The sequence below is a fragment of the Martes martes genome (assembly GCF_963455335.1).
Source record: "Martes martes genome assembly, contig: scaffold_52, whole genome shotgun sequence".
In the NCBI taxonomy this organism is placed as follows: Eukaryota; Metazoa; Chordata; class Mammalia; order Carnivora; family Mustelidae; genus Martes; species Martes martes.
Genome location: NW_027666563.1, coordinates 454,057 through 471,893, shown reverse-complemented (window position 1 = coordinate 471,893; position 17,837 = coordinate 454,057). Strand labels below are relative to the sequence as shown.

The window sequence follows — 17,837 nt, the reverse complement described above, 5'->3', positions numbered from 1 at the left end:
TGGTTGGATGACTTTATTCTTAGAAGTGACTTGGGCCTTCTTAAGTCTATATGAAATGGACATATGTATGGGCATATGACAATAAACGTTTCTTACAAAAATACTCCCTTTAGGGGTAATGGAGGGGGGGACCCTGCTTTCTAAAATCTTTTGCATTTTTCCTTTCTTCAGAGAAGCCCCTTTTCTTCTGCTTTCCCTGTGTTTTGACAAACAAGAAATCTCCCCGAGATCCTTGGGGAACTATACTCCATCATTAGACTAATCCTTACTGCCACTTCTCAAGTTTTATTTATGTGAAACTCAAAATGTGCTATCCCACACAGATATGTCTGCTTCTCTATTTTTGAATCCTTGTCTCAAATGTAACTTGTCTCCCATTCTTTTTCTGTGTCTCCCTTTCTCTCCCATAAGGAGCTTGCGAAACTGAGAATGTCTGAGACCTCGGAGCCTGCATTTGGAGGCAGGAGAGCCTTGCCCCGCAACGCGTCCAATGCGGCCGAGGATGACCTCCCCACTGTGGAGCTGCAGGGGCTGGTGCCCCGAGGTGTTAATTTGCAAGGTACAGGGTCGGCCACCTGCTCTTCCCTGCAGGTGCTGGTTGGGTCAGCACCCTTTGTCTCTACTAGGCTCCCACAAAAGCGGCTCCCCTGCCCGTGTCTTTTCTTTAATAGAAAAGACTCCCAAGCCTTCTTTTCAGTGGTAAAAGGCCCCAAGATCCAGATTCTTGTCCCAGTTCTGCCACTTAATAGCTTTGTGATCCCAGGGAAGTCACTTTGTCTTTCTACCTCTTAGCTATTTCCTCTAGAAAACAAGGGCATTGGCTCAGTGGATGCCTCTTCCAGTGCTACTGTTCTGTTTTTAAAAATATTCTCTAGCTGGAAGTTTCCACTTCCAAAATATTGTGGCTGTTTTGATTGTCTGGCTTGTGCCTCTTTCCCTCTCCCTCCTCCCTCCTCTCTCCTTTGCTGTGAATTTCAGAGTTGGCAAAAGATGCTAGACTCTGACAGTAATGGAGATGGAAGCCCTCTACGTCTCTCCAGAGCAGCCTGGTGAGCAGGTGAGGCAAGCTGCTTCCCCTGCTCTCGCCTCCACTGATCCCAAGGGACCTGCTCTGGGAGGAGCAGCCAGCAGCTGACCTCCACTCAGCCCTGTCAATTGTGACAGAGCCCAGGTGCCAGCAGTGGCTTGGTGACACAGACGCCATTCCCCTGGGCCACAGCAGGGACATTCAGACTCATGTCCCCGAATGGCATCTCGCACAGACCACTTTTTGTCGGTAGCACTCATGCAGCAAGCCCACTTCTGCTCCTGAGGGTACTCTGCACTTGGTTTCCCTGGGAGGTGAACACCCACTTGCTGGGGGCAGATGCCCAGGATCACCCTGTGGTACATGGTTAATCCCCTTCCTCAGAAAGAGATCGGCAGTTGAAAGCAAAGGGAAAGAACAATGCAAGAGCAAATCAGAGAACTGCCCGCACCTTGCAGACAGGTTTGATTGTGTTCCTATCATGTCTAGACAATTTGCTGTCCAACTGTGAAAACAGAGATATCGAGTACCGCCCAGTAAGGTACCATGCAGATTTGGAGGGGGGAGCTCACCAAAAGGCTTCTTCAGTTGAGTGGAAAGGTTGGGACAGACTTGTGAACTTGTAGTTCTGAGCTCTCTCTCCCAGTGGGGTACTGCATTTCCTGCAACTCCACCATTAGAGCCACAAAACTGAGTTAAAAAGGACTTGTTAATCAACTCATCTAAATCCCTGTGTTATAAGGTGGGGAAATTGAGGTCAAAGTAAGTAGCTGATGTTCACTCCTTCATTGCCCAATCTTGGGTTTATTCTTTCCTCTCTTTTTCTTTTCTTTTCTTTTTTTTTCTCTTCTCTTCTTTTCTTTTTTATTTTCTTTTCTTTCTCTAAGAAAGCAAATAAAATTGGAAAGCATGCAGACATCAAACTATCAAGCAATTATGAGCAAATTATTATACCTTGGTGTATTCAGTTTTTTAGCAAAATCCCCCTCTGGCAGACAAGTCTCTTGGCCCTGTGGAATGGGGGCCAGGGTGCTGGAAGATGTGGGCAGAAAGAACAGAAAGAGAAAGGGGCATAGGATCAGTGAGGAGAAATGTGAACAGAGGCAGTGAGATGTAGCAAAGAGCCCCTTGGTTCAGGACTCAGAAGAACTGGGTTCTGGTTCTTCATTTGTCACTTACTCACTTTGTCACCCAGGGGAGCCTCAGTTTCTCCATCAAGAAAATGGAAGTAATACCTACTTCACAGTTGCCATGATGATCAAATGACTAGTGTCTATGAGACACTTGATCTATGGGAGTTAACCAACAAGTACTCATTGATTCAGAATGTGCAAGATATCATACCCTACAAGGTTAGGAGCCCACCCCAGTGAACACTTATTTCTAAGGGGAACATGTAACAGCCTGCAGGAGCTGTATATCTGAAATCGGAACAAAATGTGGTTAATAAGAAATCAGAACTAACAGATAATTTGAGTAGGTAGGATGATTTTGTAAAAATCTGGGATGACTGTGTTCTATGTATTTATTTTTGGAGGCACGGGTGGGGAATTATTTTGAAAAATCATTCTTCATTTGCTTGGCAATCATATGTGTCCACAGCCCAAGTGACATTCTGGGGTACCTATTACAGGCCTTGGCAGAGGAATGCGAGTGTCCAATGACTATTTGTAGGATGAATGAACAGTCAATCACTTGAGAATTGAGTGACTCATCAGGCCTAGGGTCATTATAATCTTATTAAGAGTAGGCTCCAGGTTTTAAAAACATGCCCTCATTTAATCTGTCTCCCACAGGTGAGCTCAGTACTACACACTGAGGATAGGATCTCTGAACCCAGGTATCATGGGGGAACTCCTAGATGAGGAGAACGGAAGAAAAATACCAGTATACAAACCATGTGATCAAGAACTGTCTCCTACTTATTCTTTACATTTCACATTTCTCTTTAATTGTGCCAAAAGCAGGTTTCCTGACACAAAATACATCAGTTTCTCCCAAGTCATCCCCTGTGAAGGCTGTCACGTGTGATTAGCTGCTGTCTTCTTGCAGTTTATGCAGTGACCCCTAGGGGCAACCAAGAGGGCTTGAAGCTCCCTGAGCTCCTGTCTGAGGAGGGCTTTGGCTCACAAAGTCCTAAGTCAAACTCTCATTTGTTTCAATGGAAATCTTTTCCAAAAGTTTCAGCAAGCTGCTCTTGCCAAACTGACTGAGAAGGCAGAGGGGAAAGAGGAGAAAAAGGATAAATGGCGGATTTTTCATTTCAAATAGTTCTGTGGCAGTAGAGATATATAGATAGATGATAGATAGATAGATAGATAGAATGTACACTGAGTGTGAATGATACCCTTAATTCACAGTTTTTGTGAATATTTGGTTAAGAATTACTTTAGCATGCATTTCAAAATGTATAAACTCACATAAGATACTTCCCATACAGCAGCATGATATTAAAAAAAAAAAAAAAAAAAGGAATATTTGAGGTGATAGTGAGACCCCAGAGATGGGACAAGCCAGTCAGTGCCAATGTTTGACGTCCTCATGTGTTTTAAGGGTACTTAATGCCCCCTTCTGAACTCAGTTGTAGCCAATTAAAGTATGTGAAAATCTCCTCAGAATGCTGGATTTGCATCTCTGCCTAATAGACTCTTTTGAATGTTTAGTGGTTGTTTCTGGAAATTTCTCTACAGCTTTCCTGGTCTCAAAGGATATTTTAGCAGGAGATCTAATGTTCTGGAAGATAGCCTTATATTCTTGGTCTGGTTTGACTCTGTGTTATTAACCATAGGTGATCCTTTGCAGTAGTAATTATAATCCTTACTTGGCAGATCTAATGTGATGAATTCAAACTGGAAAGCAAGTCTGGAATCTCTAAAAAAGTCAAATCCAGGAGAGATCTAGAATCTTTCAGGCTAATGGGGGTCTTCTGCCTTTCTGGGCATCCCTTCTCCTTCCCACCCCACCCCTGTCAGAACCAAAGCAATTAATTAACTAGTTAATTATCACTCTCTCATAAGTGCAGAGTAAACCCCTCTGGATTGAGGGGTCTTAAAAGAATTAGAAAGGCATTTAATGTATGATGAAGAAATGATGTTGTATAGAACCAATTCATTCTTTGATTCCGTTTGTGTAAAGGCATTTAATGATTGCCACCTATGTGTCAGGAAGTACGCTAAGTTCTGAGGACACAAAGATGAGTAAGCCAATCCCTGGCCTCAAGTGGCTCTCCATCTACTGGATGAAATAGACACAGAAAATAAAATTTCAATTCAGTGGAATAGATACTGTTACAAAAATAATGTCAGTTGCAGTGAAAGAACAGAGAAAGGAATGGTATGGTATGGGAACAGTGGGAAAGAGGGTGAGGAAGGCTTTATGATGAAAGGCCATCTGGGTTGGGTCCTAGAGGATGAATAGGAGTCTTCCAGACAGACAAGTGCATGGGAACAGCATTTCTAGCAGAGGGAACCGTGCATATCAAGTAATGGGGACAAGAGGGGGATGAACCTGGGAAAAGTAGACAGTGATCTGTTACAGTAGGTACACTGAGACCTTACCTTTTCTCCTGCAGATAAAGGAGGACTTGCAAAGGATTCTAAATAGCAAAATGATATAATCAGAATTATGTTTCATGAAGGTAATTCCAAAGGTAAGGAGCAAATGGAGAGAAGGAAATATATTTGGAGGCAGTTGAGATACTTCTGGTGAGAGGAGAAGTAGACAAGGCATATTTCCATCCCTGGAGAAGATCCTGGTCTCACTTCTTATTCTAGATTCCTCTGAGCAGCTGAACATTTCTTATACATTTTATGGTACAGGACATTTCAATAGCAACAGTTAAAAAACAATAAGCTGCTTAAGAAATTAATTTTAATCATTCTAATTAATGATACTTTAAAATTCGGGGTATCCAAAAGAAATATGAAAGAGAAACTTTTATCCTCTTATCTCAACAATAAACACCTACTTCCTCATGGACAGTATTTATGCCTACAGTTTGGTAATAGTATTACCAAAGATTGCAAGGAGATTTCAATTCACTAGGGAACTTCTAGGATATGAACCTAAACATTTAACTTATTTCAAGATTCCACCTATGACAGGTATAATCATTCTTGGAAGAATATTTTTACAACGTAAGGAGAAAATAATCTACTTTTTTTCATATTAGGGAAAGGGTAGGAGGACAGGGAGGCAGCTGGCTCATGAGGAGAGATTTTTTTTTTTTAAACAGTCCATTTTCTGGTGTGTTTGGAATTAGGCTAAACTGTGTTAGGTAGACTTTTTGAAAGCTGTCACTTTGAAACAGCAAACTGCCAACTTCCCAGCTACAATATCTCTAAAGAAAAAAAAAAAAAAGTAGCTTAGCAATGAGTGGCTCCATTTTGCCAGGAACTGGGCTTGGGCAGGGAGAAGCAAATTCATTTCCTGTTTGTGTCGAATGGAGCTTGGATGATGAGAAGGCTCTTTCAAACTAAACTATGTCTCATTAATCCAAAAAAAAAAAAAGCAGAAATCAATATGCCAGCTTAATAAATGTTTACTGAGTGTTTACTGCATGAAAAGAGACAACACTAAGCAAAATGGACAAAAGAAAAACTATGATATTTGTGTATCTATGCTTGTATTTTATGATATTTTGTGACGTCTGTAGAGCCCTTGTTATTATTAGGTATTGTAAACATCAAATATAAAGGTTGCTCTGCGGATGAGTGTCCATGAGCAATGAGAAAAATGTTTAATTGGTGGTATTGGGACCTCACCTTATTCCTTAGTACTCATGCCCCCTAGCAGATCTGGAGAGCTATCAGATTACTCTAGGGGGAGGGCAATTGGGCTGTCATTTCCTTCTCCCTCTAAAGTATAAATGACTCTCCGATTTCTCTTCCATATGTCTTGTCCATTTGACTACAGTCTAGAATATTAGTTCTTCGAATTCTCAAACTCTCAGTGTTGCTTTTAATCTTCCATGCTTTGGTCAAGGTTTTATTTATTTATTTTTTTAAGATTTCATTTATTTAGAAAGATAAAGAGAGCATAAGCAGGAGGAGGCACAGAAGGAGAGGGAGTATCTCAAGCAGACTTCATGCTGAGTGCAGAGCCCGGTGCAGGGCTCGATCTCATGACCTTGAGATCATGACCTGAGCCAAAATCTGAGCCAACTGAGCCATGCAGGCATCCCTCAAGTTTTATTTTTTAAATGAAGTGTTTTCCTTGGTTTAAACTATTTTAATATGGATTTTTATTTTAAGAGATTACACAGGGAGATTTTACTTATCATTGCCTTAGTTTTTCCCCACACAGGGTACCACTATAATTTTCCATGATATTATTTTTCCTTTTTTCCTGAAAGCACTGACCTGTTAGAGAGATATTGCAGGAGAGAATGAAAAGATCACTTAGAAAAAAATAACATTTTTTAAAACTCCATACTTGGAACAAAATGTTATTAAAATTATAACATTGTAGATTGCCTTATTTTAAAACAAATTCCTCATGTATATGCTAATATATGTTTATTTTACATATTATCATTATGTAATATAAAATATTAATATATACTTATGTGAAAATATAAATATATTACATATTTGTTTTCACTATGAAACTATAATTTTTTTGACGTAGGTTTTATATACTCAAAATAACTTACTAGTGTTCTTCCTTACCTTTTGTTATAAGCAATATATGAGTTATGTGCTATCAAGGCATGGTATTTTTATTCCAGTCTGAAATAAAAGTGCTGGTCTGGAGGCCTCATATTATAAAACCCTAGATCACTGTCTTCAACACTGTAGAATATACAATATACTATATATATAGTCCTGAAACTGGTATATGATAGAATGAAATTGTCTGATAAATGACGTTTAAGGGCTTGTATGGTTAATTCTATGATAAATAGAATATCCATTTTATCATGCATAACCAACTTCAAGCTCCCATTCAGGCATTACATTTGTTTAAAGTGAAAAGTAGCGTATTTACTATAGCTTCTTTTTGCATTGTCTCGGGTACAGTGAAGATGAGGTCTTGCCCTCAAAGGGCTTAACAATCCTACAAATAAAATCACCTATATTAACATGACACAAAGTGCTTAATTATAGTTAATTTTTATTTTAAAAAGGGAAAACATATTCTGGGAATGAAGAGGAGAAAATTATTTCATCTGCCTGTAGAAATGTAAGAAAAGAAAACAAGCCTGTCTTCTCAGAATACAGGGAATGCAGCATTCCCTTTCTTTCCTTTCCTTTCTCTTTCTTTCTTTCGTTCTTTCTTTCTTGAGAAAGCATGCACTAGTGGGGACAGGAAGTGAGTGGAGGGAGAGGGAAGAGAGAATCTCAAGCAGGCTCCATATTGAGTGTGGAGCCCAAGGTGGGACTCAGTCTCACATTCCTGAGATTATGACCTGAGCCAAAATCAAGAGTTGGACACCTAACCAAGTGCCCCAGGAATGCAGCATTCTCTCATTTAATCCCAACACCACCACCATTTTGCAGATGATAAAACTGAGGGACAGGAAATTTGCATAACTTGTGCAAAGTCACAGCAATAGTAGGTGCCAGAGCTGGGATGTGACTCTAGGCAGTCTGGCTGTAAAATCCATACTCTTATCCACTATGATAATCTCTTCTCTTAATAGTAACAATGTTAATATAATAAAAACAATTTGTGATCATTTATTAGGTGCCAGACTCTGTACTAAAGCACTTTACCTACATTTTTTTAATCTAATCCTTACACTAACCCTATAAGGTGAGTGTTTCATTGTCTTTTTAAAGATAAGGAAACTGAAGAGAGATTAAATAACTTCCCTGAGGTTGCACAATTAGTAAATAGTGAAGCATCTCCTGGAACATATTCTGCAAAACACTCATTGCTACAAAAAATAGTTCCCATGGTCTTTTAAATTTGGAAAATATGAGACCTATAGGAGATTTATAGTCTACATCATTAAAAGTCTCCCATAAATCTTTCAAGAATCCTGACTGACTTTGGTTAAGCCAGCCTTTCCCAAATTGGTGTAACCATGGAACTCTTATTCTTCCAGTGCATATTAATATCCCACCGAAGTATCACCGCATTACACTACTTTGAAGATAGCCTGGCTTTAGCTGGACTCACAAGATATTAACCAAGTTCACTGGACAGGCCCATGGAACTAGAAAGCCAGAGTTTCCATTTGCAATAAAAATAAAACCAATGAGAACCAGATACTAAAAAACACTTGACTTTCTCTTTCCAGCTTTATTTTTCTCTTTGTCAAAGATACTTGGGAAGCCAAGACATAAAACTGATATACTCATTTTCAGGGGTACATTATCATGGGAGTGGAGGTGGGATGAGATAAGGCAAATCCTGGCAGCGCTCCAGGACCAGTGCATTCAAAACCTTCAGCCATCCCTCACTTGGAGTGTTGAAGCAGCCTCTTAGCTGACCTTCTTGCCTCCAACACTGCCACCATCCATTCCTTTTCTTATTCTTTCACCAGAAGCATTTGAAATTTACACACACACACACACACACACACACACACACGTGTATATGAAGGTATGTCAGTTTGCTATTTCAGATTTTTCATGGTATCCCCAATGTAGTTAAAGTCCAAATCCCCTAACATGGTGTACAGGGCTTGCATGAGTGGCTCCTGCCTACTCCTCCTTTGTGGTCCCACTTCTGCACTCCAGCCAACCCATCATCTTTCAATCTCTTAAGTAAACCAGACACTCTGTTGCCTAAGTCTTTGCTCCCCTCTCGCTGAAACATCCTTCCCCACCCCTTTTCCTACCTGGCTAACTTGTTCATCTTTCCGACTATTGCTTATATACCTCACTTCCTCCAAAAATCTTCTTTAGTTACACTCCCTCAATTTGAGTTACAGGCTCCCTGTACCTCCCAGATACCCTCTTCCACCCAATACCCTATACTGCTTTATCAGAATTTTTATGGTGCTATGTCGTAACTATCTGTTCACTTTTTAGAGCCTACCACCGTGCAGTTATCTAGCTTGTATTTACTGGGCAGTGACCTAATCAATATTTATATCCGTGCCTTGAATGGCAACATAAAATGACACACATAAAATTTCTGGAGGACAGGAAATTAGGGAGAATATTAAATATATTGAATATATGCTTGGGGTCTAAAATTATATTAAGAGCTTGGGACAATTAACCAAATTCAATAAGATAAAATTTAATATGAATATGTGGAAAACCTTAAAATTGAGCTACAAAGAAGAAAACTTTTGTATAGATATGGCTGGCTTCTAGGAGTCTGGATTGAATCATAAGGCACTACTGGTAGAAATGACATCAGAATGTATTTTTAAAGTTTTTGCTCTAACAGATGCTTACTGTAAATCAAAAAATAAGATAAAAGAATTCAAAATACTAGTGATACCTTTGACTGAAATAATAGAAGTATGCTATTTGTTTTGAAAGGTGAAACAGTCTCTCTTTTTCATTGGAAAAACAGTAGCTAGAATAACGTACTTAATTCTAGGAAAAATACAACAAGAAAGAAATTTATGAAATGAAATATGTTCCAGAAAAGAGTAGAGAGTTAAAGTTCTGGAAAAGAACAGTTGAGGAAATGGAAAGTGTTTTAGTCAAAGGAATAGAAGTCTTTATATACCTAAGGAGTGCCAGATGAAATGAATAGAATGTAGTCTATATTTATCCGGAAATCAGAACCAGGATCCATGGTTAGAAAAATTACAAGGAAGCAGATGTCAGTTCATCTTAAGAGGGCTTTTCAAATAATTAAAATTGTTTAAAAATGGACTGTTTGCCTTGTGAGATAGTGGGTTTCCTGTTCAGTTGAAGACAAAAAGCCTAAGCATTTGGGCTTTCAAGATGTTTCATGCAGTACATAGCAGGTCTACCAGATGGTCTAGAAAGTGCCTTTGCCCTCAGAGATTCTGCGAGGCTATAATATCAGTGTATTCCTTCCATTGGTGCTGATTAATGGAGACCTGATTAAACCCATTTCTGAGGATTCGGTTTTCAGACATTTAAACAAAATAAAAACATTATTGGAAAGCACAGTGCTAAGAGGACCAGATGAGTTGATTCCTAAGGTCCTTTTCAACTAAGACATTTATGAGTCTCCAGCTCTTTCTGAAGCTGCCTTAACACTAAGATTGTGACCTTAATAAGGCCAAAGAACTTAGGTGAAAGGCAGCTTGGAAGAGAGAGGTCTAGAGAATTAAACATCTTCCACCCACAGCATAATGGAAGGAAAGTGCCCTTTAGGGGACCATGTTCAGGGTTCTGCAATGGAGTAAAAATAAAACTGTATCTTGCACTTTCTGTGCGCGGTAATGTTGCAGTCAGAATAGCCCACTGAGCACCACATCATGTAATACAGACCATAGCTCCATCAGAGTTTATAGGTAAGTTAGCCACAAGTAAGCTTATGGCCCCACTATGTGCCAGGCATTGTGCCAGAGCAGTTGTCTTGTTATGTAATTGAATTTTTGTAGAAATTCTCAAAGTATTAGTCTCCTCATTTGAAAGGTGAGAAAACTCAGCTTCTGTGAGGCAACATCCCTACCTATATAATTAAGAGACCTGAGATTCAAACTCAGGATTACCTGGACTTTGAATTCATCAAGAGCATTTCAGGAACTCCTAGATGTTAGTACTAGAGAGTATCTTAATGAGCCCAACTTCTTGGTTTCTCCTATGAGACAAAAATGAAGTCAGATGGGACCAAGTGTCCTGCACAGGATTCCCGTGTAACCACAAATGAAGGCATTGGAGTCTCTCAGGGAGATGTTCCAGCATGAGTCCAAGCTCAGCAGCTGTGCTCTGTGTACACTGTATTCATAACTGTGAAGGCAAACCATGCAGCAGACAGGATCAGGGTAGCAGAAGTCCAGTGTACCCCCACCAGACTCTCTCCTTAATTCCCCCTTTACAACTCCAAGTGTGCATGCAGAAATCTATCTCTAGACTAGATTTTCAAACTACCGTGTAGATGGGTAGAGTTATCGTCATACTCAGGGATCATTTGCAGAAGAATGGGAGAAAAGTAGGAGGGGATCTAACCTTTATCCAGTGCTATCATGGCTGAAATAAATGTATAACTGACATTTATCCTCCCAATTCCAAAAGGCCAGAGGAAAGACCTATAGATTTTGTATCAGATCAGGGTTGACTTCCAGATTGGTGGAAATGTAAAACTTTTTTCCTTCATGTTCAAAGTAGAAAAAGTTATATCTATCTCAGCGAAATGTCAGTATTCTGTCTCCATACCTGTTCTTTTCTTTCCTATCTTTGAAGGACTAGATCTACTTTTAGAATTGTAGAAGGAAGGGTATTTGACCCTATCTGAAGTAAGAGGAGAATTTTGAACTAAAGGTCAACTTGGACCTTTGGAACGTCCTTTTGAGGCTTTGTCAGATTTAATTCCTCCCTTTTTAAAGATAAGAAAATTGAAATGGAGGGGCGCCTGGGTGGCTCAGTGGGTTAAAGCCTCTGCCTTTGGCTCAGGTCATGATCCCAGGGTCCTGGGATCAAGCCCCGCATCGGGCTCTCTGCTCGGCAGGGAGCCTGCTTCCCCCTCTCTCTCTGCCTGCCTCTCTGCCTACTTGTGATCTCAGTCTGTCAAATAAATAAATAAAATATTAAAAAAAAAAAGAAAAGAAAATCGAAATGGCTATCCTGTCCTTATTCCTAGTTAGTGACATAGTGAGGTGATAGTCATGATGAAAGCCAGCATGAGCCTGGAAATGTGAAGACTTGAGCCAGCATGAGCTCTGGGGATATGAAGACTTGAGTTTCTCTGTACCTAGACCTATATGGGAGACATCATCAGCCCTTCTCTGTCTATCCCAAGTGAGTGCCCTGTGGTCTGAAGTGAGATCAGAGGGGACAAAGCTTTTAAAATCCTCTTTGAAGGCAAGAATGTCACAAGAGAAGGACTCTTAAATCTATCAGCCTCCAATAGAGAGTTTTATCCAACAGACCTCATTATCTCAATACTTAAAGAATCAGGAAAAACAATCTTGTTTTTTGAGTTTGCAGTTGTATCAAAGTTACTCAGTGGTATCCCTCAATTTTTTTTTTTTTTAATGTGTAGACTACCTTCATGTCACGAGTGTTCACCTGTTCAAAGAGAGATGGGACACCAATAAAGTAGACCACCACACTGACAAGTATGAAAACAACAAGTTGATTGTACGCAGAGGACAGTCTTTCTACATCCAGATCGACTTCAATCGTCCATATGACCCCAGGAGAGATCTCTTCAGAGTGGAATATGTCATTGGTGAGTGCCATGAGCAAGCTCTTTTGTGATAGTCCATCTGTATCATCATGTTATGATAGTCATAATACCATGGGCCACACAGTAGAGAAGGATACAGGTGCAACTGTTTACTTCCTAGAATTATACTTTGACAATTGGCTGGAGCTGGGGCTACATCCAGCCCCAGGACCACCCTATGCTCTAAGATGGGTCTGTATAATGCCAAACATTAATAATTTGAGCCTAGCCAGGTAAAAATCTTATATAATAAAAGTGAGTATAATTGGTACAAAATGTTAGTTATTTTTCCCCAAACGGTTACCGCATCCTATAGTGTGGCTTTTAATTTATCAACTTTACTCTCATGATTTCATCAGTCTTATGTGCTAAAACTATTTTCAATTCTTAGTATACAATTTCCATATAAGCATCTCCCAAGCTTTGTTCAGCTCTAATCTACTCCCAGGGGATGACTCAGGAAAGATAGACAGTCAAGTAAACCTCACTAAACACTTTGTACTCTAATCTCCTTTTGTAGGTTTACAATACACATTAGCTTAACAGTTCTGCGAAGTACCATTTAACTGTTTGGTTGGGTGTTACCCAAATTAATTAGATCCTGGAACTCTTTAAATTGTAGCTACTAATATTTGACACATTTTAGTAAATATTTTCCTAGAAATTTACAAATATAGCAAGTAAACACATGCACAAAAAAGCAAAGGTGGCTCAATATCAGAAAAATTATCTATATAATCCTATATATAAATAAAGTAAAAGAAAAAATCAGGCAATCAGATCAATAGTCACTGAAAGGAATGTGACAAAATTCAGCAGCTGGTTTTTTTAAAGACTTTAAATAAAACAAAAGTAAAATAAATCTCAATTACAGTAAAAATTACCCCAAACCAACAATTTTTGTTATTCTAAGTGGCAAAAAGTTAATTTAATTATAATGAGAAATTAGAGAGAGATACCTGCTATTGACATTCTTTTTTTTGTAAGCTTCAAAGATTTTAGCAAATGAACAATTTAAGAGAAATATCTCCTATAAATCCTGAGAAAAATAAAATTATATATTTTGCTAATGCTATGGTTGTATATATAGAAGATCCAATAGATTCAAGGATGAAAGCACAGTATTAATAAAACTTTGTGAGATGGCTAGATAGAAGATAAATACATAAAAGTCAATAGCCTTTCCCTTTAGCATTGAGAACCCAGAAATAGAAATAAGAAGAAAAATATTCCACATATAAGAGTTAGTAAAACTATGAAATGTAAAAATAAATTTTAAAAAACAAGATGCAAAACACAAATAAAGCAGCTATTAAATCTTCATAAAAATGTGAAAAAAACTTGGAAAAGAAAAGCATTTTTTGGATGTGATATCTCAATTTTTTTTAAGTGTCCCAAAATTAGTATGTAAATATAATGCATTTCCAATAGCAATCCCAATGGAGGATTTTTTTTTAAATAAAATAAGAGTTCATTTGTAAGAGTAATTACTTGGAAAAATGAAGAAAATGATACAAAAAAAGAGCATTTTTCATCAGAAGCAGCTATCGAACATACTATAAGAAGTGTTTTGTGGAACAGAATAGACAATCCAGAAATTGATGTCAGTATACAAAACTACTGAATATAGTCATTAGTTTTGTGGAGTAAGACAAGTATGTGGGCTTTTTGGTTTTTTTGTTTGTTGTTTTAATAAATTAAATGATGCTGAAGTAACTAGTATTTTACATCTTGGTATTTTAGTATATATAGATATATATGTTACATGTAAATATATGCATTTAACATATTCTTGTATTTAACATATATTTAAATATATGTGTAAAATTATATATATTATTTTACATGTATATATATTTGGTTTATACATGCCAAAATATGACAGATGACCATATATATGAACAAATGACCAAACTATAAGTATATGACAAAAATATCACATATAAAGTCAATGGATAGTAGAGCTGAAAAAATATTCAGAACATACATCAGTGATAAAAGGTTAGCATAGAAAAAAAAGCTCTTACAAATTGACAATCTCAAGACAAGCAATAGAAAAATATGCAAAGTATATGAAGAGACCGTTCACAATGTAAAAAGTCCAAATTAAAAAAATATATATAAAAAATAAAATAAATAAAAAGTCCAAATAACTTGTGATCATAGGAAAACGTAGTCAAATTCATAAGCAGACTGGGAAAGCCAAGCAAAGTCATTTTTATCCAACAGGCAAAAATTTAGAAAAAAACCTATAATATCTGTGGCTGGCATGTATGTTAAGAAAAACATACATTGCTGGGGCACCTGGGTGGCTCTGTGGGTTGAAGCCTCTGCCTTCGGCTCAGGTCGTGATCTCAGGGTCCTGGGATCGAGCCCCGCATCGGGCTCTCTGCTCAGCAGGGAGCCTGCTTCCCCCTCCATCTCTGCCTGCCTCTCTGCCTACTTGTGATCTCTGTCTGTCAAATAAATAAATAAAATCTTTAAAAAAAAAAGAAAAGAAAAACATACATTGCTGATATAAATGTATAATTTCATAACCTTTTAAGAAACCAGTTTGCCACTATCTGTTAATATTAAAAAGACATATGCCTTTGACTCAGTAACTCCCCTCTAGGAAATAGATACCAAAGACATTTAAAGTCTAGTTTATAAAGGTGGGTATTATTTACCGCAGCATTGTTAGAGTGACCTAAAAGTAAACACCCCTCGGTAGTGGAATGGCAGAATATGTTGTGATATAGTCACATAATGGATTGTTGCTTTAAAAACAAGAATGAATTAGACCTACGTCAGATGAGTTCGAGTGAGGTAGTGGTGAGGAAACAGAATATGGACAAGCACGTATCATCTTCTCTACATGTGTGTGACTGTGCCTAGGTCTGTAGAGCACTGTGAGTGCAGAAAAGAGTAAGAAGCACACACACAGGTGATGACGTGTATTCCATGGTGGGATAGTGGCCAAAAGAAGGGAAGGAGAGCAAAAGGAAAGGTGGTAAGGAAAAGAGAAAAAAAGCTGGTAAGGAAAAGAGAAAAAAAGCAAGCACAATGATGTGATTATATGTATGCATCTAGGTAAAATTATGGATCTCTGTGGGAATGTGCGTGTGTGTGTGTGTGTGTGTGTGTGTGTGTAAATTAAAAGTAATAACATCAGAGCTAAAAATAAACACTTCCTTAGAAAAATATCTCTGACCCCTAACTAGTTGGAAGTATGTGGTTTGTATTCCCTTTCATTTACAGTACAAATTTGAATGTAAATGTGGGAAAATCCGTTGAAGCCAGAGTGGAAATGGGAGGGGAGGAAAGAGACCACAGAATCAGAATAAACAGCGTCAGGACAACTTGGGGTTCTGCACAGAACTGTTTGCTATCCCAGTTGAGGGGCGAGAGAAAGGAAGACTAAATCATCATTCCTGTGTGTGAGGTGACATGTAATAACCACAATTCCATTACATTTTAGGGAGCAGACTATTATTATTATTTTTTAATAATGTGTACTTCAGGTGAGAAAGGAATCCACAGCTAATATTTTTCAGAGTATTTTAAAATCTGATGAAAATTTATTTTTATTTTTTCCCCTAGTTCATTGATCACTTTTGAGTGTGTGTGGGGGGGGGGGAGGGGTGTTGGGGGGATGGTGTGGGTGTGTGTACATGCACACGTGTTTGGACTAGATTTGATTAAAATGCCCTTCACACCTTTGTAACGCAATGATGACTACCTGTGTGTCAACGTTAGAAGCTCTGTCCCCGGTTTAGCTCCATCTACACAGGAACATTTTTTATCTCCTTTATAGTCAAATATTTAGTGCAGAGAGGAGGGAGGAAAGCTTTGTCCCTGAAGTGGACTTGACTGAGGTCTGAGGCTCTTTCCCACAGACCACTCAGAAAATAGTTATAATAATGGAAGTCTTAGTGAAGATGACAAGATGAGTGTCAGATTGGGTTCCCAGGGAGAGCTTGAGTCACTGGGGCAGGACACTTTGTCCTGAGTGGGAAGGTCAGGGCCATGACCACAGCATCACCACCGTGAGCATGTGAAGTCCTCCCTTCTTTTTCACAGAAGGCACTGTATTACTTTTGTTCCCTCAGTAAAAAAGTGGGAGAGGAGAAGCATAGCAAATTTACCTTTCAGATAAAAATCTATCTATTTAAAAAATCAACACGTATTCTAAATCCTTCTTAGCGCTCACAATGTGTACTTTCAGAGGTAAGCTGTATTCCAGTATGTGTAACCTATAATAGATGTTATTACATTTGAGGATTTCATATTTCCAAATTTCCTGCAGAAACAAGGAAAGAAAAATAACAAAATTCCACATTTACTCTTTGGCGTATGAGAAATCAGACACATTTGTAAATAGCCTTAAAAGACCAATGAGGGGCACCTGGGTGTGGCTCAGTGGGTTAAAGCCTCTGCCTTCGGCTCAGGTCCTGATCCCAGGGTCCTGGGATCAAGCCCCGCATCAGGCTCTCTGCTCGGCAGGGAGCCTGCTTCCCCCTCTCTCTCTGCCTGCCTCTCTGCCTGCTTGTGATTTCTGTCTGTCAAATAAATAAATAAAATCTTTAAAAAAAAAAAAAAGACCATGATAGAAGATTTATCCCTTTATTCTTTTGTGCACCCCGTGTCATTCAGGGGGTGCCAAAACCGCCCGAGTTCTCATGACAGTGGTAGGACCAGGACTGAAGAAAAAGAACATGTGGGACACTCATGGGACTCAGAGATTTTTCTCTCAAAATACAATATTTGTGGGGCACCTGGGTGGCTCAGTTGTTTAATCATCCAACTCTGGATCTCAGCTCAGGTCTTGATATCAGGGTCGTGAGTTCAAGTCCCACATTGGGCCATGCTGGGCATGGAGCCTACTTGAAAGAAAGAGAGAGAGAGAGAGAGAGAGAGAAAGGAAGAAAGGCAACATTTGTTTCAATAGGATTGAATAAAACCATGAAAATTGGATTTTAAAAATAATTGCAGTAATAAGAAGAGACAAGAGTATTAAATGTGCACTAGGAATGGAATGAGGCACAAAGTCTTATACATACATGCAGGTGCACCTCAATTTCAGGAAACCTAGAAAGTAGAAGGAGTGATTTTAAAAAAACAAAAAAACAGGGAAAGAATGCTTTGTAAAAAATAAAAACACATAAAGAATCTCTTCAAATATTTCTCTTGAAGTGTTTACGATTAGATTTATCAGCAAAGATCAATTTATGCACTAATTTAAAGAATATAACTACTGCATAGAGCAAGCTATCACTATATTAAAACACAGGACATTGGGGAGGGTATGTGCTATGGTGAGTGCTGTGAAGTGTGTAAACCTGGCGATTCACAGACCTGTACCCCTGGGGCTAATAATACATTATATGTTAATAAAAAAATAAAAAAAATTTTAAAACACAGGAAAAAGGTCACCTTACACTTACTTGTTTGCAGTTTGCATTCAGTTATTACGTTCCTTTCTCTTTCCCTGTGACTTTATGTCAGATGAGCAGGGACATGCTAAGCGCTGGAGTTTCCTTTGTTACTATCTTCA

At 38.5% G+C, this 17,837-nt stretch overlaps 1 protein-coding gene across 1 annotated transcript in view; it reads left to right on the top strand.

The window, feature by feature from the left end:
* Nucleotides 1-429: 429 nt before the first annotated feature.
* The window catches only part of F13A1 (coagulation factor XIII A chain), a gene marked incomplete at its 5' end in the record, with an annotated part of 166,037 nt that continues 148,629 nt past the window's right edge, over nt 430-17,837 (top strand). Inside the window, 2 exons of the mRNA XM_080831468.1 lie at nt 430-559; nt 12,116-12,304. Coding sequence (XP_080687594.1) covers nt 430-559; nt 12,116-12,304 — 319 coding nt within the window. The remainder of the gene's footprint in view (nt 560-12,115; nt 12,305-17,837) is intronic.